Below are 27,269 nucleotides of genomic sequence, written 5' to 3'. Positions count from 1 at the left end.
AGAAAGCCAAGTCAGGGCAAGAACCATAACATACAAAACAGTCCACTTTGGGACATTCTACCCAAGGAAGCAACAAAAAATCTGGCCTGGTGAACGACTAATGCTCCTTGGAGCTGCATCTCACAAGCTTCTGACTCTGCCAGGGATCTCTTCAATACTCCACTGTCACCCATTTTCCCACAATGCCCCAGGGCTGGTTGATGGCTGAGGTTCTCCAGCCCCTTCAGCCCCATCTCAGCCTTACCTCCACATACCTTTCCCTCACTTTCCCGCCAGCACCAAAGCCTCAAGCAGCCAGAACCCGCAAGCAACACACTATGAAGACCACCAAACCTCACAATTAGCTGTCTCACACGACCTCCAGGGAAAAAAGCGACACTCACTAATCTCTTTCTTCAGGTTCTCTGCAAGAAGAGGGGAGGAAGGGATGACAACTTGCTTAAAACGCCATCTTGAGTCCAAAGAAGCCCAGGGGAAAAGCCTGGGTCTTATTGAGGAAGGCAGACTCAGCCTCCACAAAAAAAACCCAGCCAGGGCTTCCTTGGGCACTGGGCTGTGGCAGCAGTGAGCTGCTTGTACTCACCCTTCTCTGCGTCACTCCTGTCTTGTGACTGGAGCTCCTCTGCAAATAAGAGGTAGGGAGAAAGAAGGGGGAGCCATGAGTGTTGTCCAGGTAGGAGCTGCTACCAGCAGTGGAGACAGGGGCAAACTCAGCTCTAGGAACAGCAGCATCCAACCCCTGTGCTAGGTGGAGAACTACTGGCCTCCAGGTTAATCGCCATGCCTCACAGCAATGCCCCTTCCTGGCACAGACACCCTGCACTGTTGTCCACCTCCACTGGCATTGCAGTCATGCACCCGTTAGGATGTCAGGAGCTGAGGGACACAGCAACTCCACAGCCACCTCTACTGGCATGACAGCCGCATGTCCCTGTTGACATGTCAGGTGTTGAGGGAGACCATGGCTCCTCTGCCTGCCTGGCCAGGAGAACAGCTAAGCACCAGAACTCCAAGCAAGACAGGGGGCAAAATCATCCACAGAGAACCACATGAGGGACAGGAGAACAAAGTCCTTGTTTCTCGTAGCACCATTGCCATCTGCAAGGAAGTCTTGCCCTATGAGTCCTCAACCAGGAAGAAGGGAGGACAAAGGCACAGCACCTCCATCTTTCAGAGCGCATGTGTACTGGCCTCATGGCATTCTTTGGAGCCAGACCCAGCGCACCCTCCCTGCCTGGCCGCCCGTGCTGAACCACTCCCACTCTGTCCCTTCTTGGCACAGCATAGGAAGTGTTCAGCAAGGCAGACTTGGCCTCCTTGAAGACCTGCACTTAGCCAAGATTTCCCTGGGCACTGAGCCATGGCAGCAGTGTGCTGCTTACACTCACCCTTCTCTGCATCACGTTCTGCCCTGTGTTGTGACTGGAGCTCCTCTGCAAATAAGAGGTAGGGGGAGAATGAAGGTTGTCCATGTAGGAGATGCTGCTGGCAGCAGAGACCGGGGCACACTTGACTCTGGCACAGCAGCATCCATCACCTGCCATCCTTGACATGCACTGTTTCTCTAACCCACTCCCTTCATGTCATGGTAATTCATATTGCTGGCACAGACACCCTGCACTGCTGCCACCTCTACTGGCATGACAGCCACATATTCTATTTGAAATGTCGGCTGTTGAGGGACACGGCACCTCCTGTTTGCCAGCACCTGCCAAGCCAGAAGCTGCAGTACCCCTGTCACATAACCTCCCTGCCCCTTCTTTCTGGCTCAGAGAGGGAATTCATCCTGGCAGTTTCCTCCTTCCCAGGGGACGGTGTTCCTTTTCCCCAGTGATGGATTCTCTCTCGGGCCACCACTTCTCCCCTTGACTCAGCAGCCAGGACACAGAGCCTTCACAATTGGAGCCCAGTAAGCAACAATTCCCCTTCCCTCCCCAGTAATGAGAACATCCCACCAGCCCTGCCAAATGCCTGCCTGGCTGGGAGAACAGCTAAGCACCAAGGAATAGGACAACACTGGAGCTGGGAGGTCTCCACTACTGACCTTACAGCATGGGCAGGGAAGGACACCAAGCCCCAAACAACCACACTTACCAATCTGTCTCTGGAGCTGTGCTGAAAGACAAAGACACCGTAAATAGTACCCACACAGCAGCTATTGGACAACCCCTCAAAAGAGGAAGAGCCAGAAACCAGCCCACAACTGGCCAAGGGGCACTGCCTGGGCAAAGCCCGAATCAGGGAGCACCAGCTGCCATGTTGAGCCTTGGGCCCTGCTAGAGTCTCTCAATGTGGCACCTGTGGAGCAGTTGGCCTTGCTGGAGCGTCCCTCCTCCCCCAGCCCGAGGTGTCTACTCCAGCAGGGAAGGCACGTGGGCAAACAGAAAGACTCACTGTTCATTGCATGCAGTTCCTCTGCCAAGTCACCGTGGTCACAGGAGAGGAAGACACAATGTCAGGGCAAGATCCACAAGGTCCTTGCAAGCCAGTCCACTCTGGTACTGTCCCCCCAGGGAGGGATGAAAAACTCCTCTGGCGTGGTAGGTGGCTCACCCTTCTTGGAACTACTCATTGTGGGGCTCTCACTGGGATTGTCGCCACCATCCACAAACACATACATCCCTACCAGGACCCAGGGCTGTCCAGAGACCCAGGATTTCACATCTCTTCGGCCTTCCCTCAACACCTTCTTCCCCCATGCTCCTGCTTGCACCAAATCTCCACGAGCTTGGACACCAGCAGCCACCCACAATGGCAACCCCAAATCTCACTGGTTGCAAGGACAATGGCTGCCACTAGAGGTCCCTTCCTCGGGGACATTTGGTTGAATAAAGCTGAGGGAAAGCAGGGAGAGATTGCCTCCAACCCAGCTCTTTGTCATTATTCCTGACACCAGTCACACTCACACTGGTGGCTCTCCTGGCAATATCTTGTGGGGTTAAGGGTGACTTGCCCTCTGCTGTCCCACCCTGGCACCCCATATTACGATCTGCTTACAGAAACGGCCCCCAGAGGTTCAGTGACACTCACCAATCTTCTTCTGGTTTCCTGTAAGAAAAGAGGGGGCAGAATGAACAACTTGCTTAGCACCAGAACCCCAAGCACCACAGAGAGAGAATTCATCCTGGCAGTTTCCTACTTCCCAGAAGACGGTGTTCCTTTTCCCCAGTGATGGATTCTCTCTCTTGGGCTACCACTTCTCCCCTTGACTCAGTATCCAGGACACAGAGCCTTCACAATGGAGCCCAGTAAGCAACAATTCCCCTTCCCTCCCCAGTAATGAGAACATCCCACCAGCCCTGCCAAATGCCTGCCTGGCTGGGAGAACAGCTAAGCACCAAGGAATAGGACAACACTGGAGCTGGGAGGTCTCCACTACTGACCTTACAGCATGGGCAGGGAAGGACACCAAGCCCCAAACACCCACACTTACCAATCTGCCTCAGAAGGAGTGCTGAAAGACAAAGACACCATAAATTGTACCTCCACAGCAGCTATTGGGAGAGTTCCCCCAAAAAGGAAGTGTCAAAGCCAGTCCACAACTGGCTGTGGGGTTGATTCTTTGCTTCCATCAACAAGTGGGCAATGGGATTTTTAGTATAGGGAAATAGCTTACCTAGTAAAATAATGAGAACAATAAGGCAGATAATCCAGATCAAGTTTCTGTTTTCTAAAAAACGGAGAAAAAGTATTTAAAAAAAGGCATCAGTTTTGTTGCAGTATAGCACACACATACAGAGAGTGGCCATAGCGTCACATAATGTGCCCTATTAGTACATCGTTGGCAGAAGAACCCTTTCAGCAAGATCATTCATTGGGAAACATCATGAGGAACAAAAAATGTCTTAAAGGAAGCTGAAAGGAGGCACTGATTGTTGCATTTTAAATTCACTGCCTTGCATCCAAGAATTTTCCACATACACACACTAAAAATCAGATTTGACATAAACTTGGAAGCACTATTTGTTTTCGTCCTTGGGAAGTTTTTTATTACTTTTAGTCTTTGCAACTGGTCTCTATTTTTATTCAAGAGGTCACTTTCTCTTAAGAAAATACTGATGTTCTAATTGATATTATGGAAATACTTTCACTTAAGACAAGCTGACCATTGAAGCTTTCACCAAGAAGCAATTTCAGAGGAAAGCTCAGCCTTAGCCTTGCTGCTCAACACCACCTTTCAGGCAGAATAACTTTCTAATAGTCTAATGCCAAAGGCTCTCCTTACTGGTACAAATCCCAACAGCTGACAGTCTGAAGATCTGCCAGAAGAACTTCTCTGACAGCATCGAAAAATGGAGGTTCATGCTGGGAGACAGACTAGTGTACACTTTTAGCTCAGGAGCCCGCTGTCTTCCTGCCTGTCCTGGGGGCAGCAGAAGCTCTTCCTATTTCATCTACAGTCCTGAGAGTGAGGTGCTGTGACTGTGGATTCCTCGACTTCTCAAAGTATTGAACAACAGACTCCTCATATGCAAAATCTTGTCCCCTCACTATTCTACCTTTTAGTCTTCATAGTATGAAATTGTATCAGCTTTCTTTAGGTATATGTCGTTTACAGTGCATACTGCATAGTCATGCGTAAGTCAGCATGAGGAAAGGAGCCTGGCTCATGGCAAGGAGGAGGACAGCCCCACCTGGACATAAGGACCTTTGCTTCCCAGAATCCTAAAGCTGTCCGTGAAGGATAAAGGATATCCCTGGACTACCAAGATAATGCCAGCATCCTAGTGCCTCTAACACTTCTCTGAAGCTCTCCCAATGTCTGGTGTCATAGATAAGCAGCTAGAGCAGGATCAACTCCATCAAGAAATGTCAGTAACGAAATCAAGAAAGAAGCGACAAATCAGAATCAGAACGAAATCAAGAAATCTGTGTCAAGAAAGAAGTAGGTGGATGATGACACCATGGAATTATCACTGCTCTGCAAACAGTAGTATGCGTGAGTTAAGTAGCAATTAGTCAAATCATGTTGTACCTCAACACTTGAAAAGTACAAGAACCATGTATAAAAGCACATTTGGGTTTCCCAGTTTGGCTGGGACACCGCATGCACATGAAAAAAGAATTACTCTTGGAATTCTATACTTTGCATACGAGCCTCTCTCCTCACTCAGCACGGGCCAGTTGAAAATTTTCGTGGTGCTCCCAAATGGATTCAACTGTGAGTGTTGTGGGAAACTGAGTGAAGTAATTCACAGCACTATGCCCATCCTTCTCACTGGTGGAGGATGATGAGGTAACCAAGCAAAATGGGGGTAGCTTCGCTTGCTTGGAGAATGCCAAAGCACGTGAAATAGGTCTCAGTTGCTGCATACCTGACTGTTGAGCTGTCTGTGGACCGTGTTCCCTCTCAGTGGGCACAAAAGAAGGTGGCGGTTGTCCACAGGGTATCTCAATGGAGCTTTCTATTGTAAAAACACTTTCCATCTCCTGTAGTATGCTTGTGTGGGCCAGTGAAGATAGGTCTTCTCCTTGGGGATTAACCCACATCACTTTGGGCTTTACATAGGAACCACTTATTCTGCCCTTGTACGTACAAGTGGTTGACTGTGGCACAATAATTTCATTCATGGCACCTGTAACAGAAGCAATTTACCATCACCGCATCTGGCACAACACAGAAACACCAAGCCCGCACTGAAAGACATCTCACAGAACACGTGCACTTTTGTTGTTGTTTCATCTGTAATCAAAAGCATCTGGTTTTTGAGCATTTCATTTTTAGCAATTCCACACTTGAAAGAGTCAAATGAGCTTTCTTTGTGGAAGAGTAGAACTGCTGAAATAAATGAAAACAGACAGGACTGTGTACAAGGAGCTCTTCCCAAACCAAAACTGATGCAGCCTGTTGCTTCAGGTGAGAAGGTAAAAACCAGAAGTGAAGTTAAAGAGATAACAATACTCAGGTTCTGACTGTTAAATAAGGCAAAGCTACTGAGCTCCTGAAGCCATGGCTGAACTCGGCCCAAAGAGGCAGAGCAATGAGAAGATCACTCTCAGCACTTTCCTGGGGGATCGATTCATGATGTGCCCCTGAAGATGCCACAAGGCCAACCCAAACCTCCATCGCCCAACAGCAAAGATTTCTCCTGAAGAGTAAGATTCTGCAGGATGCTTCAGGGAAGGTGCCAAGACCTGTCCAATTTCAGCTCTTCTAGCAATAATGGAGGGGTCTGGTTCCCTCAACAAAGCAGACATTGGTGTGAAAATGTGACCTACCTGATCGGCTTATCTTGGATTTGAGGAGTTTGACTACACACACCACATCTATGTTATCACAAGGCACTGTGATGATGCTCTGCACTGTGAAATGGTCTCTCTCACTCCAGGTTACATTGGTCTCGGCATCCACATTTACTGTGTCTCCTCCATAACTCATCCAAAAGACTTCAGGCTTTGGGTACCATTTTTTTGACTTACATGTGTAGCGACACATACTCTCCTCTTGCAGATCCCTGTCCAATGTTGGCTTATACCCAATTGCTGTAAGAGTCAAGGAGTATGAGACAGAGTTAGGGTTGCTGCAAAATTACTACAACAACAACAAAATAAACCAACAAAACTCAGAAAGCCTCAGTACGTTGCTCCAAATTTTCATAGCTTGTAAAAACAATCATACCTGGTCAGAACAAAGGGTTAATTTACCTGAACTCCAACAATGGTGACCACTAGGACATAGTACCACAGAGAAATAACGAACCCCAGTGAGCCTGGATGATCAAAGGTCAGGAAGAGCATCTGGGAGTTTGCCAAATAGAGGAGCACACTCCACTTAACTGAGGGGAATATGATACAGGTCCATAAAAAAGGAACGGTGTGGAGAGGAAGAAGAGCAAGGAATTGTTCCCTGTCTTGTTCAACACCAGACAGGGGGCATCGAGTAAGCCTAGCACATGGTAGGATCAAAGGAAAAGAAATGGAAAGGTCCTTCAAACATGCCATTGATCTGCAGAATAGACTGATGTCAGATTTGTGGGTAGCAGATATTCCCACGCACTCAAACTGAGCTCCAGAGCAGGACGAGTCCAACAGGAGGTTAGATCTGATTAAGATGCTTTTTGGAAGTGCTTTCAGGTTTGCATTTGGGACAGGTCTTCTGAGATGGAGGATTTCTAATGAGGAGAGAAAAAGGGCCCGTACCATATCATGTGCACTGCACATTGGTGAATACCCTCCCTAATAGCTCTGAGTACTTGGGTATTCTTCATTTTAGAAAGCAAAACAGCCCTAACTGGAGAGCCTGAACATTCATAATCCCAGAAGAGAAAACAACTATAGGTTGTTCAGCACCTCAATGTGTTTTCCCACATGACAAGCCACATGCCTTGTCCTCCTCAGAGCACAGCTTTTAGATATTCAGAATTGAAACAAGTCTTTCCAGCTACTTCCTGCATCTTTGATTGTTTCCCCATTTCTCCAAGTAACCATGATGTTTGATGGAGCTCTGCTTTCCTGGAGATGGCTAAACACCTGCCTGCCCATGGGGAGCAGTGAACGAATTCCTCATTTTGTTTTGATGGCGTGTGCGGCTTTTGCTTTACCTACTCAACTATCTTTATCTCAACCCATGAGTTTTCATACTTTGAGCCTTCTGACTATCTCCTTCGCCCCACCAAGGCAGGGAATGAACAAGCGTCTTATGTGATGCTTAGATGCCTACTGGTGTTCAACCATGACAAGGTCTCAGCTGCCTGGCAAGAAATAGGCAGAGGCACAGAGTCACGATGGGAACTGAGCTCAACATGGTCATACCAGTTCACATTTCACTGTGGACATCTCCCTGCTTACCTGTAACATCAAGGTGAGTAGTAGCCTTGTGTGTGACAACACTGCCGTTCAGTGCACAAACATATGTCCCCTCGTCGGCTACTCGCACTTGCCGGATAACCAGAAGAAGTGCTCTTCCCTGCCAGTGTCCCGTGATCCTCCACTCCTCTTCATCCTGGCACTGTACCACCACCCCACCCAGGCTGGAGGAAGAGCACAGTGGAGCATCCCTCCCCTTTTCCATTTTGTGCCAAAGCACACTCGTGTTATAGGGGACACTGTCTGCCACCTGGCAGGACAGAGTCACTTGATCTCCAACAAGGACAACCGACGGTTCAATGCTGATGGAGACAGGAACTTCACCTGCGAGGAAGAGGTGGGAGCAAAAGCACTGCTTTTCCCCCTGAGTGTAATCTTTCCATAGAGGGAAGAAAGCCACATGTGTTAGCTGAATCCAAAACAGAAAACTCAGCTCCAGGTTAGAGTCTCACAGTCCCTTACAGTAGTGAGGACAGGGTCTGCCCTCCTCCAGGCACAGACATGCTTTACAGTTACCAGATTTCCTCACTTTATACACAACATCTGTGTTAAATATGCACGGGTATTGTGGGCATTCATTCAGGAAGATAATAGGTACACTGGTGTGAGGACCACAAAGCAAACTCACTGAGCTAGGAGAGAGTAATCATATGTAAAGTGCAAAGACCTGTGCAATGGCCTATGCTCTCTGCAAGTTTACAACCTGCAAAGCAATCTCCACAGGCTCTTACTCTCCACAGGACTTGGCTCTGTGACCCAGGAGAAGCTGAACATGCATCTTTCACATGTCTAGTAAGATAGTACACCTACGCCACTTCCTTGACATAGCAGGCACCCCCGAGCAGGACTGGGGTGTCTCACATCGCCAAGATGGGTGATGTTATCCCAAGCTTGGGCTTGGAGGTGTCAGATACCACATACCATCTTCAGTGCCTTTGTTCCTTTAGGGACTATGAACTGAAGTGCAGGTGTGGTGTCTTAGGAAAACTGGCTGGGTGGGTACAATAGGGAATTTCTTACCTCTAAGCCACTTTCCAATTAAAACACATGTTGGAAGAGTAAAGAATAGAACTAGTACAAGCTTCCTTTGCAAGTACTCCATGGGGTCAAGTCAGATGTCTTCTGTTCCCCCTGGAAATGGATGATGCACTGTGAAAACGACAAAGAATTCCCAGGAGCAATGAAACAGAGACTAGTGAATCTTACGAAGGACAGAAACACAAAGGCAACACCTGGCTCTGCCCTCTGTGTTCAGGTCTTGTGGGGCTGCGTCATGTTGCTGGGGTCACGAGCAGCTCATGGCTCCTTTCTCTGAAGGAAAAGCTGCCCGTTCCCATTCCCTGCCAGTCCCTGTTCTTGGGCACAGGAACATCTGACTTCAATCTGATTTGGACGGCAGGCCAGCAGGCCAGGATGCTCGCTGCCAACCCTGTACGCATATTGCTAGACTCTCATGCAATGAATCTCTTGTTAGATTTCTATGGGAATCTGGGCTGTGCTTCATAGTTCCCACCCTACTTTGGTTCTCCAGTGGTGTGGCACCTGGTGCAGAAGGCTCTGGGTAAGAACACTACCCTGGATGAGGATGTGATAGAGAATCACAGAAAAATCCTGCTTTTTCTTCATTACAGATGAGCAGGTGTGGTCCTTGGGCAAAAATGAGAGAGAATGGGAGAGACGCACTGGTCCGGTTCTCCAACAGCGTCCTTGGAAACTTTTCCAGGGCCCCGTCCCAGAAGGCCTGAGAAAAGCAAGGTATTCTGCAGAGGTGCCACACTGCAGCTCACCTGTGCCCAGTCAATTGTGACTGGCACACGTGTGTCCCACACAGAGCGCACCCCATTCCCTAGCTCTATGGCTGTGTTACCTTGCACCTGCAATTCATCTGTATCTAACCCCCAACAAACTTGTACTCTGCCCTCTCTTAGCAGAAAACGTTGGTGAACTGCTGAAGGGCAGAAAAAGAGTTGTTTGGTAGGGCAATAAAACTGGAGAAACTGGTAAGTGCTGTAAGGAAGCAGCTGGGGAGCACAGCGTGGCTTGCAAGGGTCTAGCATTTACCCTAAATGCATGGAGTACAAGAGGGAGGCAATGCAAGCACAGCACAGGAAAACACCAGACATCATACCGAGCACCTGAAAGGTAGGTCAGAGGACCATAAGGCATCCCCAGGGAAGCCCCTCCCTTTGCTTTGCTACAATCTTCAAATCCCTCTATGTTAAATATGCTAAATATTTATACCTATATCAAAGATCATTTCAATAGGTGTTTATCACCCCAAAACAGAGGATGTTACATTTTCAATCAACCACATTGGAAGAACATTCTATATCAACAAAGTAGCAGTCCAATGAGGTAAAGTAACTAAAACTACAGTACAGAACAGTACCTGATTAACTAACACAAATACTCATAGGGTTTGTTATTAAAATAATGCTTCCTTATCTGCACTAAGATATCCTTCACTTTATTCCTTCTCATTCATTAATCCTCAGATGTCACTTGTGAAGTACTAAATAGAAATACCTTCCCCACAAGACATCTAGAATATAGTCTTTTGCTATTTTCATTGTGTGTCCTTTCTACCAGTAAAAAAGCCTCGTGTCCTTACCTGCTGGAAGGAGTGTCTTGGCTGGAGATTTTAAAGAATACAGGAAGGAACAAGGTGACTTGTTACTGCTGAAGTAGGAGGAGCAACTCTGCACTACTTGGAAAATGATAAGAAATGCCTTTCACCTCTTGGTGAGAAGTAAAATCAAGGAGTCTGGTATAAGAAACTTCTTTTCTGGGTGTATTGTGTGTCTGTGGCCAGGTTTTGGGAGCAGGGAGGCTGCAAAGGCGACCTCTGTAGTAAAAAGTGAGGGGCTGCTCCCATATTAGACACAGTTAATTGGTGCTGGCTGCAACATGGACCTCCCCCAGGCGGAAGCTGAGCCAATCCGTGAAGCTGGTGGCACTTCTGAGAAGACACGTTTATAATGGGGCAAAATGCAGCACAATGGTAAGAAAAAAAAAAAAAATGTGAGAGAAACAACCCCGCTGACACCAAGGTCAGAGAAGGAGGAAGAGGTGGATGTGTTCCAGCTGCCACAGCAGAAATTCACCTGCAGCTGGTGGAGAGGACCACCATGGAACAGGTACCCACACTGCAGCTCCTGGAGGTCCTTATATGGCAGCAGGTTCCCTGAAGGAATGTGCAGCCCAGGGAGAGCCCATGTGGGAGAAGGTTTATCCTGAAGGACAGCAGCCCACAGAGAGCCCATGCTGGAACAGGGGAAATGTGTGAGGAGGAAGGTCTGGCAGAGAAGAACTGTTATCAACTGACCGTGACCCCCCACTCTCTTGAAGCAACTCTGTACCACCTTACATTCTGAACAGTTCCCCTTCATGTATATAACAACCCCTCTTGGTCTTCTAAAAAGTTCGTAACCGTTCTGCTCTGCCACTTCTTCCTACTCACATGAGCTCTTCTGTTCCAGCATGGGTCCTCTCCATGGCTATAATCTTTCAGGATCAATCTGCTCTATCTTGGGTTCTTCATGGGCTGCAGTTCCTTTCAGGAGAAGTTACTCCAGGGTAGGCTCTCCACAAGCTGCAGTCCTTCAGGATCAACCTGTTCCTGGGCTGGTTCTCCACAGGCTGCAGTACTTCAGGATAACCCTGCTCCACTATGGGCTCTCCATGGACCTCAGCTCCTTCAGGGAATATCCACCTGTTCCAGAGTTGGGTTTTCCATGGGACGCAGTGTGATGTCTCCAGAGACTGCAGGAAAATACTTGCTCCATCACGGATTCTTCCAAACTTTCCGTGGGCTGCAGAGGAGTCTCTGCTCTGGAGCCGACAACCCTCTTCTCACAGAGGCCACCCCTGCAGCCTCCCCGCCTCCAGCTACCAAAACTTTGCCATGTAAACCCAGTACCATTTCTAACTGGGATTTGACCATTTTGACATAACAGCTCTGAATGCTTTTCAGAACAAACACTTCAGAGACTGAGAGTTCTCCCCTCAGCCTGTCAAAGTTTAACCAACAGGTGTGAAAACAGGAAATGAAATGAATAGAAAGTGCAGATGGTTTGAAGATCAGTTTACATACAATTTATTGTAAAGGTTTTGTGTAATATTTTCATGTTTGATGAGATCTTCAGGCATTTAGTCACACGCTTTTTCTCCATTCTCCCTGGCAGATTTTTTCCACAGACCCTTAGCTTTGCTCCTTTCAGTTCATCACGTCTTGAAAGTAGCTGGAGTTTGATGTGGGAAACATAAGAAACTCAAAGTAAAGCACTGGAGGTTTTGTTTAGAACCAGCTTTGAGTGTTACTTCTGCCAAGACTTATTGGCAGCAAAAGGGCTCAGTCTCAAATTCAAGGTGGGTAGCAATCCAAATCCCTTTACTTTAACCTCCATTTAGAAAGTTATATCACACATTTAGGTGCTCGGAGAACAGAACACACTTTTGAATCAACGTTTAAATGTAAAAAGAAACACAGAAATCTAACAGCTCAGAGGGGGAGCCATAACTCCTTTCTTAACTGTATGAGTAACAACTCACAATCTTTCCCTGGAGAGGCCGCTACTGGACCAGGAGGTTGTTATCTCCATCCATTTGTCTCACAAATGCTCAAGGTTGCATTAATGGGGAGTAAAAAATACATTCAAATGGGGAAAAAAGTATCCTTGTCACCTGACCATGTTCTAATCAAAGAGACAACAGAGAATGTATCTGGGCCTCTACAGGGCAAAAACTAGATTCCCTAATAATCATAATGATTTGAATGGATTAACTAAATAATCAAACTCTTCTGATGTTCTGATGTTACTTCAGGCACTGATTTTCTTCTGTGTAACCATTCTTCTTGGATCATTCAGAAAGAACAATTAAGGATATTTTCTCTTTGTCCTGGTCTTAGTTTCAAGAGTGCATTTTTTTGGTGATGGTTTATACATGTCTTGGAACTCACATAGAGCTTTGAGAATATTCTGCACCAAAAAGGGATCATTAGAGGCTTTCTCTGTTCTCTTGGTTGAGAACAAATAATTTTGCTTCAAAGGGCTTACTTCCTTACCATTCTGAGACACTGTCATTTTCTCTCATTGCTTCTCCCCTTTTTTTCAGGTTTTCCTGTTGTGTTCCCCAATCCTACTCCCTTTATTTTATAATTACTTATGTCCTAAGCCATTCTAATCTCTCCTCCTCTGACCACAACCTCTTGGCAGAGAACTTTGATTCTACAACCTATTTGATTCAAAGTTTCCCTTTACAGTGTCTCCAAAGGGACAGGGATTGAGACCGAGCGGATAAGAGGGGTGTATGTCCCCTCCTTCTTGCATATAAATGGGTAAAATGTTTCTGTGGGTTCCATTCCAAGCCTTAGAGGCATTCTCACCATGGTGCGTATCTGCTCTGCTTCATAAAAGTTCACTCGCCCTCTGTCCAAGTCCAGAAGCACACCGATCACTGAATAACTCATCTGCTTCTCAATCCTGTGGTCTCCTGTGCTAGAGAAAATCTCTCCCTGGGACCTGTGCAGAGCCCAGTAGTCCTCCCTAGGATGGGTTCCTTCCTCCTCCTGTCTGCCTTTCTCCCTCACCACCCCCAGCACCCAGTCCTGCTCCTGGCCCACCTCCACCTCCCAGTAGTGTTTCCCAGAGGCAAAGCCTTCCTTCCCCACCAGGACAGGGACTGTGGAGGGAGTGTTCAGGCCAGCAGATTCAGATGCGTTGCTCTCCACATCTGGAACCCCTGGCACCTGGAGCTCCAGGACTCGGCACTCAGGATTCACAGTAATGGGAACTGGAGGGGAAAATGAGAATCATCTGATGAGCAGAGAGGCTTGGAGACTTCCCTCCGCACGGGGCTATGGGTTGAAGTGTTTGAGGGTCAATTCAATCACCTGGTGCAATTCAACAAAGAATTTAAACATTCCCCAGAACAGGGCGTGCAATCACTGATGAACCGAGAGGCGCCTTGGATCTCTCACAGCCATGTCCTCTTTCAGGGTGAAAGTCTACATGCTTTACCATAAATTTCTCTTTCTCTTTTCCATAGTGACATCCATCCTCTCCCGATTATATCCCACATATTACGTCCACACCCCACCCGAGATTTTGACCCCTTTTAGTAACTCTGTTTCTTGGTTTTCCCAAACCGCCACATCCCAGCCCCTTTTCCTGTTAACCAAGGCAGCATATTCCTGTGACTCCAGCTCAGTTGATGTATCTCTGACATTGTGGCATTGTCATTTCAGGATAACTGGGACAGATGGACACTGCATTTTCACACCCTTCATCCTGCCAACTTGCCTGCATTGCTCCGGGCTTCCCAGAAATCTATGGAAAGAAAATGGGCATTACTATATTTATAAGGCAGTTAGGTACTTCTCAGACTGAGAGGACTGCTAACGTCCAATTGGAATCATAGGATCATAGAATGGATCTTAAAGATCATCTAATTCCTACCCCAATGCCATGGGCAGGGACACCTCCTACTGGACCATGTTGTTCAGAGCCCCTTCCAGCCTGGCCTTGAACACCTCCAGGGATTTTCCTGTCATCACTGGGATTTTGCATCAGTTTTGGCCTTTCTTGGTTTCCCCCACCAATACCACCATTCTGCATAATCATTAATATTTTTAAACCACTTACCAAGTTCTGTTTTCAGTCGAGCTGAAAAGGAAAGACATTTCAGTCACTAACATTTGTTTGCTTTTCCTTTTTTAGTCTCGTTTTTCAAAATGGGACAACCCCCAAGCATGGAATAAGAGACTATTTCTCTCCACTAGGTTGATATTTCCCTATATTACTCAGCTTCAAATCCAGGGATAACATAGCCATAGTAACCTGAAGACTTGTCATATTGTTTCTAAACTTGACAAGAATGACAGATTTACATAAAATGTGTTTTCTTACCAAAGCGTTTCTTGAGTTTTGACTTTGCTGAAAAGGAATAGCATAAATGAGTGATGTAAAAACTCAAGGCAAAAATGAAAAAACATTTGTGAGAAAGACATTAGAATTACATCACTAGTTCTTCCTTATGGGAAGTGTGTACACTTATGTCGGAAATTCCTGTCATTAAATTTGCAAGTAAAAGCAGCTACATTTCTTTCTTAGTAACATGAGAAGAGGGGAAAGAGAAAGCTGAGCTGAGAGTTTTGATTCCGTGAAATTTGCAGTTGTGTCCAGGTGAAATATGGTGCTTAGGGACATGGTGGACTTCGTAGTGCCAGGTTAACAGTTGGACTCGAACTTTGGGGTCTTTTCCAACCTAAATGATTCTACAAAACCACAAGGGAGAGAAGAAACCTAGTGCAGAGATGTAATATTCTCAGTGAGAATGAGATTTACCTGCTCGATGTTTGGTTTTTTCCTCTTCTGAAAATTCAGCATATAGAATAAAAGAAATAATATTAACGGAGTACTTATTGTATATTAACTGGAAGTTAAAAGTTTCTTAGTGGACTTTCACACTACATTCATAGAATCATAGAATCATAGAATCATAGAATCATAGAATGGCTAGAGTTGGAAGGGACCTTAAAGATCATCTAGTTCCAACCCCCCTGCCATGGGCAGGGACACCTCTCACTAGAGCAGGTTGCTCAAAGCCCCATCCAGCCTGGCCTTGAACACTTCCAGGGATGGGGCATCCACAACTTCCCTGGGCAACCTGTTCCAGTGCCTCACCACCCTCACTGTAAAGAATTTCTTCCTTATATCTAATCTAAATCTCTTCTCTTCCAATTTAAAACCATTGCCCCTTGTCCTGTCACCACTCTTCCTGACAAAGAGTCCCTCTTCAGCTCTTCTGTAGGCTCCCTTCAGGTATTGATAGGCTGTTATAAGGTCTCCCCGGAGCCTTCTCTTCTCCAGGCTGAACAACCCCAGCTCTCTCAGTCTGTCTTCATAGGAGAGGTGCTCCATCCCTCTGATCATCCTCGTGGCCCTCCGCTGGACCCGTTCCAACAGGTCCATGTCCTTTCTGTGTTGAGGACTCCAAAGCTGGACACAGTACTCCAGGAGGGGTCTCACGAGTGCAGAGTAGAGGGGCAGAATCACCTCGCGAGACCTGCTGGCCACACTTCTCCTGATGCAGCCCAGGACACGGTTGGCTCTCTGGGCTGCCAGTGCACACTGCCTGCTCATGTTGATCTTCTCATCCATAAGCACTCCCAAGTCCTTCTCCTCGGGGCTGCTCTCCAGCCATTCTCCACCCAACTTGTATTTGTGCCTGGGGTTGCCACGTCCCAGGTGCAGGACCCTGCACTTGGCTTGGTTGAACTTCATGCAATTTGCACGAGCCCACCTCTCCAGCCTGTCTAGGTCCCTCTGGATGGCATCCCTTCCCTCCAGTGTGTCAACTGCGCCACCAAGCTTGGTGTCATCAGCAAACTTGCTGAGGGTGCACTCTATCCCACTGTCCATGTCACGGACAAAGATGTTAAATAGTACTGGTCCCAGTACCGACCCCTGCGGAACACCACTCGTTACTGGCCACCACCTGGACATTGAGCCATTGATTGTAACCCTTTGGATGCGGCCATCCAGCCAGTTCCTTATCCACCGAGTGGTCCATCCATCGAATCCATGAGTTTCCAATTTTGAGACCAGGATGTCATGCGGGACAGTGTCAAATGCTTTGCATAAGTCCAGGTAAATGACGTCAGTCGCTCTGCCCTTGTCTACCAAGTCTGTGGCAGTATTGTAAAAGGCCACCAAATTTGTCAGGCACGATTTGCCCTTGGTGAAGCCATGTTGGCTGTTTCCAATCACTTCTTTATTCTCCATGTGCCTTAGCAAGGATTTCAGGAGGATCTGCTCCATGATCTTGCCAGGCACAGAGGTGAGACTGACCGGCCTGTAGTTTCCCGGGTCTTCTTTGTTTCCTTTTTTGAATATTGGAGTTATGTTCCCTTTTTTCCAGTCAGTGGGAACTTCACCAGACTGCCACGATTTCTCAAATATGATGGAGAGGGGCTTAGCAACTTCGTCCGCCAGTTCTCTCAGGACCCGTGGATGGATTTCATCAGGTCCCATGGACTTATGCACCTTCAGGTTCTTTAAGAGGTCTCGAACCTCGTCTTCTTGTACTGTGGGTGGTTCTTCATTCCCAGAGCCCCTGTTCTTGCCCTCCGTGACTTGGGCAGTGTGGTTAGGGCCCTTGCCAGTGAAGACTGAGGCAAAGAAGTCATTCAGTAGCTCAGCCTTATCCATATCCTGGGTGACCAGGTCTCCCGTTTCCTTCCGGAGGGGACCCACAGCTTCCCTCGTCTTATTTTTATCCCTGATATATCTATAGAAGTTCTTCTTGTTATTTTTCACATCCCTGGCTAGATTTAGTTCTGCCTGGGCTTTCGCTTGCCTGATCAGGTTTCTGGTGACTCGGACCACTTCTCTGTATTCTTCCCAGTCTACCTTTCCCTGCTTCCACCCTCTATAGGCCTCCTTTTTGGTCCTGAGTTTGTCCAGCAGTTCCTTGTTCATCCACGCCGGCCTACTGGCTATTTTGCCCGATTTCTTCTTTTTTGGGATGCACCTCTCCTGAGCTTGGAGGAGGCAATCCTTAAATACTACCCAGCTTTTTTGGGCCCCTCTCCCTTCCAGTTCTTTTTCCCACGCTACCTTACCAATCAGATCTCTCAGGAGATCAAAGTCTGCTCTTTTGAAGTCCAGGGTAGCCAGCTTGCTGCGCACCCTCCTTGCTGCCTTATGAATCTTGAATTCTATCATCTCATGGTCACTGCCATGACATTCCATAAAGCCTTAAACTTTTGTCACTTTTGTAGGAAACACATCATTCCAAAACTATTAGTTTGTTTTACAGCTAAGCAGCCACATAAAAATTCTGCAATACTTAAAACCTTTCTTTTCTGAAAAAAAACCAAAACAAAAAATCCCCCCAAATTAAATAGACTGTGCCTGGAGTTTTTCACATGAAAATGATTTGATTCAGCTGAGCCTTGCATTTCACTTTAAATGCTCAACCACATTAAAAGGTACCATCAAACCCAGTAATCAGACCAGAACAAACAAGCAAACCAACCCAGAAAAAACCCAAAGTTGGCATAGCTTTAGCACAAAGACAATTAAACACAATCAACAACAAAAGCATCTTACCTAATGTTGACTCCAGTTGTTTTTTTTCTAGAAAAGACATGTATCAGTGTAAGATCTTTGACAGAGTGGCTTGACGTGCTCAGCAATACCAATATACAAAGCACATAACTGTACAGCAAGTGCATCCTTGGATTCCACTCTCAACTGCTTTGAGTTAAGTACATGTAACTCCAATTCAACAACCTAATCCATGAGTGTATCACACTCTTTCAACTTTATTATATTTATATAACTCATTAAGTTATTATTTAAAAACTTATTAAGCAGTGTGGGAACAAGACTTGTATGTATTGCTGGTAGAGGTCTTCTTTCAAAGCCTGTTTAGATCATGCCTTAACTGACCACATTTAAGAGGGATATCCAGATGCATAAGCACCCAGGACATTTGAGGCACCCAGGAGGACCCCAAGTGCCATGTAGGTGACTCTCTAAAAGATCTCCGATCTCCTATGGAAGCTCTGTTAGTTCAAATTGTATATATCAGGTACAGTCAAAGATCAATCTGCTTCCTTCACAGGTGGCAGCTAGGAGATAAGAGGGATGACCAAGGACATCACAAATGCTCCAAGGCACCTGTATATACATAAGTGGACTGAGCCGTAGGCATCCAAGTTCCCAGTGGAGATCCATGAATAAAGTTCACAGAGCTTACAGCTGACTGATCAGCTGACTAAGGATAGGTCTGTATAATCTTTAGAAAGGCAGAAGAGCGGTCATCAGCAAGAGGAGAAGAGCTAGAAGCTTGTTAAAAGCTTTCCATCCAACAGCAGGGATTTGGTTTGAATTTTCACAAAGGTCACTGCCAGCCCATGTTACTTCCTCATAAACATCTGCAGTCTTCACTAGAGTACAGATCTCATGTGGGGTATGATGTGTGGTTGTCCCTCTTCCCCTAATATTGATAAAGGGCTGCCACTCCTGGAATTACTATATTGATAATCAACATTTGAAAATTGCTTCCCTGAGTTTATGTCTTTGAGATGTCTGCTAAGATTAGCATAATTTCAAATGCAAAAGACTTTTACCTTCTTCTATTTCCATCTTCACTTTTACTGAAAGAGAAAGAAAATGAATCATAATGTTAATTATTCTTGTAAACTTCCCTTGTCATACAACAGTGTACTTTATGTGCAAGCAGAAGTAAGTGGAGTTAAAACTTTAATTTAATTTAACCTAATAAACTTCCCAAGGCTTCTTGTTAGTCCAAAAAATTCATATTTTTTGTAATAAGACACCTCTCATTTCTAAGGGATTTAGTTAACTCTTGAGCGAAGCTTGAATATATATGACATTATAGCATATGTCAGTCACTGTGTAGTCATGACTAGAGCTTAATGAAAAAACCCATACAGGAACTTATCACATTGTGGGGATGACAACATCACATTAAGGGACTGACCACTTGGGAAGATTAGAGAATGCCATTAGAGTATGCAGGGATAAAACGAGGAAAGCCAAGGCTTTTTTGAAATTAAACCTGGCACGGGATGTCAAAGTCAACAAGAAGGGTTTTTTCAACTATATTGGAAGCAAAAGGAAAACAAGAGAAAATGTGGGCTCATTGTTGAATGAGATGGGTGCCCTGGTGACAGAGGATGCAGAGAAGGCAGAGTTGCTGAACGCCTTCTTTGCTTCAGTCTTTGCTGCTCGGGCCAGCCCTCAGTAATCACAGACTTTGGAGGTAACAGAGAAAGTCTGGATGAAGAAAGACTTCCCCTTGGTTGAAGACGATCAAGTTAGAGAACACTTAAGTGAACTGGATATCCGCAAGTCCATGGGTGCTGATGGGATGCACCCGCAAGTGCTGAGGGAGCTCGAAGAAGTCATTGCTGGGCTGCTCTCCATCATCTTTAAAAGGTCCTGGAGAACAGGAGAAGTGCCCGAGGACTGGAGGAAAGCCAATGTCACTCCAGTCTTCAAAAAGGGCAAGAAGGAGGATCTGAGAAACTACAGGCCGGTCAGCCTCGCCTCCATCCCTGGAAAGATGATGGACAGGCTCGTTCTGGGCATCATCTCAAAGCATCTGGAGGAGAATAAAGCTATCAGAAGTAGTCAACACAGATTCACCAAGGGGAAATCATGTCTGACTAACCTGATAGTCTTCTAGGATGGCATCACTGGATGGATAGATAAAAGGAGGGCAGTGGATGTTGTCTACCTTGACTTCAGCAAGGCTTTCGACACTGCATCCTCATAGGTAAGCTTAGATGTGGGTTAGATGAATGGACAGTGAGGTGGATTGAAAGCTGACTGAAAGACAGGGCTCAGAGGGTGGTGATTAGTGGCACAGAGTCCAGTTGGATGTCCCTAACACGTGGTGTTCTGCAGGGGTCAGTACTGGGTTTAGTCTTCTTCAATATATTCATCAGTGACCTGGATGAGGGCAGAGAGTGTACCCTCAGCACGTTTCCTGATGACTCAAAACTGGGAGGGGTGGCTGACACACCAGAAGGCTGTGCCACCATACAACGAGACCTGGACATGCTGGAGAGTTGGGTGGACAGAAACCTAATTAAGTTCAATGAGGGCAAGTGTAGGGTGTTGCACCTGGGGAGGAGTAACCCCCTGCACCAGTACTGGTTGGGGGCTGACCTGCTAGTGAGCAGCTCTGGGGAATAAGACCTGGGAGTCCTGGTGGACAACACGATGACCATGAGCCAGCAATATGCCCTTGTGGCCAAGAAGGCCAATGGCATCCTGGGGTGCATCAGGAAGAGTGTGGCCAGCAGGTCAATGGAGGCCATCCTCCCCCTCTACTCTGCCCTAGTGAGGCTACATCTGGAGCACTGTGTCCAGTGCTGGGCTCCCCAGTTCAAGAAGGACAGGGAACTGCTGGAGAGGGTACAGCAGAGGGCTAGAAAGATGATGAGGGGACTAGAACATCTCTCTTATGAGGAAAGGCTGAGGGACTTGGGTCTTTTTAGTCTGAAGAGAAGGCTGAGGGGGGATCTGATCAGTGCCTATAAATACTTAAAGGGTGGGTGTCGGGAGGATGGGGCCGGTCTTTTTTCAGTGGTGCCCAGTGACAGGACAAGAGATAACGGGCACAAGCTTGAAGTTCCATCTAAACCTGAGGAGGAATTTCTTTCCTGTGAGGGTGGCAGAGCCCTGGAACAGGCTGCCCAGAGAGGTGGTGGAGTCTCCTTCCCTGAAGACATTCAAAACTCGTTGGACATGTTCCTATGCAACCTGCTCTGGGTGGACCTGCTCTGGCAGGGAGGTTGGACTAGATGATCTCCAGAGGTTCCTGTCAATCCCATATCATTCTGTGATTCTGTGCAGTGCAAAAATGAAATTTAAAACTGCAAAACATTCGGATCCAAATGCAACTGCTAGTTAGGTCTGTAATTTAATATAGATAAACTTTCCAATTTACAAATTTTCATAATCTTCACATTCGTCTTCCTCATTACTTACCTACGCCTTCTGTTTTCTTGTGACTACCTGGTTAAAACAAGAGCAAAAATACCTTTGTTGCATGTTTTTATAGAGTAATGCTGACAAAAATCAGCACTCTGATTTTTCATTTAGGCTCTGGTGTCATTGCCAGCACTCTGGGGTTATCTCCCCAGTGATTATAGATAGGAAACTGCACAGACACTTTAGCTCACAGAGCTCCTCTCGTCAGACCTTAAGCAGTCTGACGTGCAATTTGTGTTCCTGCTTGTTCCGACCCTGTGCTTTCCCACCCCTTTTTTGTTCCATTTCCTGAGTTTGGTGATTAAACAATCACTGATGATTTTGCTCGTGAGATTTTGTTGCAGATGTGGAATTTGATATGAACTGGCGTGATATTTCTAGATATTGACAGAGATAGCACACGAAGAAATACTTACTTCTCAGCTTATAAAATACAGTTGAAATTAGGACCATGCTAAGACATAAAATTACCAGGAAGATAATCAGCCATTTTGAAATGTAGGGAAAGAAAATATCTGTAAAAATGACCAAAAGTAGTTATATTCTATTCATGATAAAACATAAAGACAATTATAACCTACAATACAGTTAATACATCTGAGGAGATGGTGAATTTGCATTTTACTTGAACTTTGTTAGTAATGTTGCTGAAGAAGAGACTCAGCCCTCCCCAGCACGACTAACCCAGGGAGACTCTTTCTCTGGATATCGGGTTCAGAATTACGAAAGAGATGTCTGAGATAGGTAGACAGGTTTCCACAGTTCTTGAGTGACAAAAAAGACAGCCATACTGGCTCTGAAGTTCTCTGAAGGTCCAGGCCTATAGGACTTGCTTCAGACTACCTGATGCTTGTCTATATACTCAGCAAACAGAAATGTGTAAGGTTCTACAGAGTACTGGGAGATGTGACAATACCCACACTGCTATTACACAGCATAGCATGTAATAAAAAAAGAGGGAAGATAAAAACATAGACTAAAACCATTTGTGAGATGTTGAAATGATCACTTTAACTTGTTTTCAGCTATGCTCTGTGAAACCCACCAGCACACATCTTATTAAATGGCCTGGTGACCTGTTTCTGGGTAATGAAAGCTTTTAGAGTGCTCAACTAAGGAAACAGGCATGTTTGCATGTGCATACAGTCACATTCCTAATCCTTTTTCATTCAGCTCCAGTAAGTTGACTACCTTAAATTTGACGAAGGGAACTCAGAAAGTCTTGATGCTACCTGACCCCTTCTTAAACAGAGAAACCAATTCACCAGGTACTATCAAAAGCTGTGCAGTCAAATAGAAATAAAGGGGGAAGAAGACTCAAGCGCTCATGAACTTTTTTCCAACACTGACTCTGGGAATACATCATCAGGCCAGCTCATGACACAAAAATGGGATCTTTTTAGACTGTCTTTTTAATCTCACAAGCAGGTGACTACAGAGCTTGCCCACCTGAGATCAGGACTCGAGACTCGCTCGTTGTATTTAGCAGATTGTTGACTATCCTGCAAGAGACTTCCATGTCAGAGCTTGGGTTTAGGTTCATGGAAGTTACAACGCTGTATAGACCTGCAGGCATCACTGTCATCTTTGTGGTCGATAGTTCATTCCGGACCCGTCCTTGGCTATCCAGCCAAATCACCTCAGGTTTGGGAAACCATCCGGCTGCATGGCAGCTGACGTCAATGCCCTTCTTCTCGTGACTCCTCAGGAAAATAGAAGGCACACCACCTTTAGCTAGGAAAAAGCATACATATTCTTCATTTCAACCAGCACTGAGAATGGAAAATTGTCTGGTTTATCCTGAATTCAACATTTCTTTTATATATATATTTCTATGGAAGTACATAGAAAGGCTTTTCTGAATTTAAACTGTGACTGAGGCTTGGGCCCTGAAGTTTCTTAATGGTCAGCAATTCAGAGTTGAGAATAAGGAACAATTTAATGGAGTTTGCAGCAAACAGAGCTAGAATTTCCCAGAATTTTGGAAATAAAGAAAAAAAAATCCATATAATTATGTCAATTAACAGATTACAGGAAGCCTATGAACAACTAATGAAACAGAATATATTAGTGTCTCCAGCTAATAATTTCAAATAAAATTGTTACTGACATGGTACAGATCCAGTTTACAGTTAGAAAAAATAAGTATTGTTTATACTCTGAATTACAGAAGACTGAATTACAGTGTTACTTAGGTGTTAAACTTGTGTTTCACTTGGAATTTTTAAGCTAAGAAGACATCTTCAGGCTGCAATATGAGATAATTTGGCTGCAATATGAGATGCCACAATACCTACTGAGCGGAACTTTCTTCCTGAGTAGGAGGGAAAACACAGAGGAACACATGTCTACTTCCAAGCCCACCACATTAACTGAAGCCACCTGTGAATGTGGTATCTAACATACTGAGCTAAAAACAGGAGCCATGAACACCACCCACTGCTTTGTTCTCCTGCTGCAGGCAAGCAGCAAGGTAAGCAGTGAGGTATCGGGGTGGGACCAACTGGTTATGCTGACCATAGAGAAACTCTGGACAATCAGCTCAGTAATGGTTGATTACGCAGAAGAAATATAAATCTAACTTTACATTGATCGGCTGAATACTTGCAGGGTTCCCTGAACTTTCTGGCTGGGCTTTCATTAAGTATGACGGGAGATCATACTCTCAGGTCACATGGAGCTGCATGTGATCAGATGACTAAATAAAGGTATCTCAAACAAGACTAAAACTTACCTCAAATATCAGTTATAGCCATTAATTTAGAGAAAACTAACTCAAATCGAACACATTCCCCCCATGAAGACATTTTATGTGTCATATTATATTAAATCTATATTATAATTCCCTGAGTCAGTGACAGACATAGATGTTTCTGCTCAGCTCTGTCTTTGGATAAAAAGAGAGAGAATTGCCACTGACCTGCCACTTGCAGGTCAATCAACATAGCATGGTATGTGTCATTGAAAGAGACCACACAAGTGTATGATCCTTTGTCAGAGCTCCTGATGTTCTTCAGGTGCAGAGACATGTTGCCAGCTCTAAAGTCACTGTGGAAGAATTCTGTTCTGCCTTGATATCTCTCATCTTGTTTCTCCTTTTCAGTTTTCCCATCATATCTGCTCACAGTTATTTCTTGAGACTGTTCATGAAATACCCACTGGACAGAGAATACCTCAGGAACGTTATTGGCTACCACGTGGCAGGGCAGAAGGACCCCTTCTCCAATGACTCCAATGACGGAACTACTAGGAGGAGAGCTAAAAGATTGACCTGTGTGAAGATAAAATGGCAGCTGTTTCTGTTTGTCCGTATCACATTTTTCACGACACTAAATCAGTATCAGGCAATCAGTAGAACCAATATGACTATCAGCAGGAGAGGAATGTAGAAGAAAACTAAAAAAATAACATGGCAGATTACTTAGGTGAGTAATGTTCACATCATGTGCAGCTCACGGAGTTTATCTGTCAGTACTTTGAACATTAACTTAGGCAAGTTCGTGGTCATTAAGTGATGGCAACTGAGAAATAATAGAAAATAGGTGAACACTGAGAAGTCTGCAGAAGGTCAAATACAAGATGCAGGATCGATTTAACAAAAAGTAAAGTTGGGATTTAATTGCCCAAACGCTGGTACCTAGTATCATCTGAAACGTCGTAGGGTATGCAAGGCGTCCCTATGGTGCTGGCAGATGTGGCATGTGACCTGCAGCAGATCTGCACTTATGTGAAGGAGCAGCTGAGGAACAGACCAGAATACAGCAGTGCCTACAAGGACACTAGACATTTATTTGTTGGCACCCAAATCACATGTACAATGATTTGGTCATCTACTTCTCAGCTAGACGTCCTAGGTTCCCTTTGCAATGAAAGGGGAGAAACAGGCAGCTTCAGAAATCAGCCTTCATTAAAGGGCCAATGACTCTCTCTTCCAGAACTTTTCTTTGAATGCTGTTACTATATTGAAGTTAAGGTGAAGTTAATGAATTTGTGTTACTATATTGAAGTTAAAAGTGCAGCTTTCATATTTCTAAAGATGAATGAGGTGAATCCCGCCCACAATATATCTCTTTGAAAGTGAGAAAAAGGGAAAACTAGGACATTTGATACCAGTCATTCTCATTTCAGTTCCGAAGAAGGTAGCAGAATGGAAGAAAGGCTCTTGGAAATCACAAAATAAATAGCAACGAACATGGACTTGCAAAGAATTCCTTTCAAGGTTACTTGATTTTATTCTATGGCAAGTTAAAAATCTACCATGAAACATTGAGGAAATATTTCCAGTATCTTTTCCTAAACATATAATGTTACTTCTTACACCATATGGTGTTGCATCTGATCAAGGCTGAAGGGCCTTTGCTGCTCTTCTGTTACATCTGATACCTCTGTTTAGCAGGAAATCTCAGACACGCTGGAGCATTTACAATGATACTACATGTCCGTGGTTAGACCCCTGAATAACACAGGGAGTGGGATTAAGGTCCAGAACTGGGAGCCTAAAAACAGATGTCGAGGCTTTCTAATCATCCAGAGGACTAAAAGCAAAACTTGACTTTTGAATAAACTGAGAGAGAGACTTGCCACTGACTTGCCACTTCCAGTTCAATCATTGATTGTCTACATTCCTACTATAGCCAGTGGAGATTTAGCCAATAGTCTGTTCTGTTCATTCTACAATCGGCAGTGAGTCTGGTCATTGGGTAGGATGAAGTTTTTTGAACATCCATCTTTGATGTCCTGAGGTACTCTAGACCAACTGTGACACAGGCTATGTGAAAGGTCTGTTCTATTTTGGAACATCAAGAAGCAAGAAGTATCTAAAAGAGCAGTAGATGTTAGTGCACGAGCAACTGAATCTTGTCCCAGATGCTGAGCTTGCATGAAGACACCTGCTTCTAGGAAGCTAAACATAGGCAGCTAAATCTGCGAGCCAAATCCAAAACCTTGGGCACAGTTCAGTTGGCTACACCTAGCCATCTGGTGCTGACTTACCCTGGGACTTCCCAGCCAGCCTCCATTCCCCAGTCTAGAGGGTTATAAGTCTCCTGCAGCCCTATCATGTCTTTCAGCCTATGCAGATGTCTCAAGTACCTTAAAATATATCAGACTGCCCCAGGGTCTTATGTGGTGTTTTAATTTGATGCTTTATGTCATCCAAGTTAAAAAGAAGAACGATGTGTACTCATTAGTTTTGACTCTTACATTTCTGTGAACCAGTACAGAAATAAACTGTTTCATTAAAATATATTCAAAATGGAGCTATCTTTACCTGTAGTCAGGCATGATCTACATTGAAAAGTCAGTATGTGAATAGCTGTCAGCCACCAAATGGGGGAACCCATCAATATCCAGGCTTCCTAATCATCCACAGGACCAAAAGCAAAGCTTCCAGATGAAATTCCTGTGTGACTCCTTCAGTCTTTTCACATGTTCAATGCAAAACAACAAGCACAATTGCAGAGATAAATTAATAGACAAAATTATGGATGAACTTGCAGATAATGGGCTTGATGCTGTCAATGGCAAAGAGGAGTGCAGGACATCTTTTCTTTCCTCATCTCCCTGTCAAATTTACCTACATAAATGTTGCAAGAGAAATATACTTTTTGTCTCCTCTCTTCACTAGTCCGTCCTTACCTTTGTTTTCAATAATCTCTTTATTACATTCACTGGCAACTTTTTCTTTCAGTGAGGAGTTTAAAGCATTTCATCTTGTCTTTTGATATTAGCAGGATCCTCTTAGTAAAAAAACCCAAAAAACCTCATGAGTAAATTCCCAGGAGCAATGTCACTGTATTGATCTCCCTGTTGACTCGCATTAAAATTTCAAAGTGAAACTTGTGATTTAACAATCAACATTTTAAGGATAAACTTGTGATTTAACAAGTGTGACTTTCTCCAGCTTCTCCCAAGATCTTTGCTTTCAAC

At 45.2% G+C, this 27,269-nt stretch overlaps 2 protein-coding genes across 2 annotated transcripts; both read right to left on the bottom strand.

Annotated features, from left to right (window-relative positions):
- Window positions 1–3,016: 3,016 nt before the first annotated feature.
- Window positions 3,017–11,288, bottom strand: LOC141476423 (butyrophilin-like protein 2). Its single transcript, XM_074165100.1, has 6 exons — window positions 11,267–11,288; window positions 7,789–8,130; window positions 6,220–6,483; window positions 5,316–5,576; window positions 3,617–3,670; window positions 3,017–3,048 (listed from the first exon to the last, which is right to left on the bottom strand). Exons 1-6 carry the CDS (start codon window positions 11,286–11,288, stop codon window positions 3,017–3,019), a joined length of 975 nt encoding a protein of 324 aa, XP_074021201.1.
- Window positions 11,289–13,063: 1,775 nt separating this feature from the next.
- On the bottom strand, window positions 13,064–26,624 carry LOC141476421 (butyrophilin subfamily 2 member A1-like). The gene is made up of 8 exons (XM_074165099.1): window positions 26,611–26,624; window positions 24,262–24,599; window positions 22,791–23,075; window positions 21,758–21,856; window positions 21,339–21,365; window positions 18,947–18,973; window positions 14,109–14,135; window positions 13,064–13,599 (listed from the first exon to the last, which is right to left on the bottom strand). Exons 1-8 carry the CDS (start codon window positions 26,622–26,624, stop codon window positions 13,064–13,066), a joined length of 1,353 nt encoding a protein of 450 aa, XP_074021200.1.
- Window positions 26,625–27,269: the final 645 nt, after the last annotated feature.

Source organism: Numenius arquata, chromosome 32 (assembly GCF_964106895.1).
Source record: "Numenius arquata chromosome 32, bNumArq3.hap1.1, whole genome shotgun sequence".
Classification (NCBI taxonomy): Eukaryota; Metazoa; Chordata; class Aves; order Charadriiformes; family Scolopacidae; genus Numenius; species Numenius arquata.
The sequence above is the reverse complement of the archived record's forward strand: the minus strand, read 5'-3'. Positions and strand labels throughout refer to the sequence as shown.

Coding starts and splice junctions, on each gene's coding strand:
- LOC141476423 (XM_074165100.1), bottom strand. CDS start 11,288: ATGCTGGAACAGAAGAGCTCAT. Junction 5,577..6,219: donor ATCCAAGATAAGCCGATCAG/GTAGGTCACATT, acceptor CTTCTGTTACAG/GTGCCATGAATGAAATTATT. Junction 3,049..3,616: donor TGTTCTCATTATTTTACTAG/GTAAGCTATTTC, acceptor CTTTTCTTACAG/GAAACCAGAAGAAGATTGGT.
- LOC141476421 (XM_074165099.1), bottom strand. Junction 21,366..21,757: donor TGTATTTTATAAGCTGAGAA/GTAAGTATTTCT, acceptor TGTTTTAACCAG/GTAGTCACAAGAAAACAGAA. Junction 18,974..21,338: donor CAAGAAAACAGAAGGCGTAG/GTAAGTAATGAG, acceptor TTTCTCTTTCAG/TAAAAGTGAAGATGGAAATA.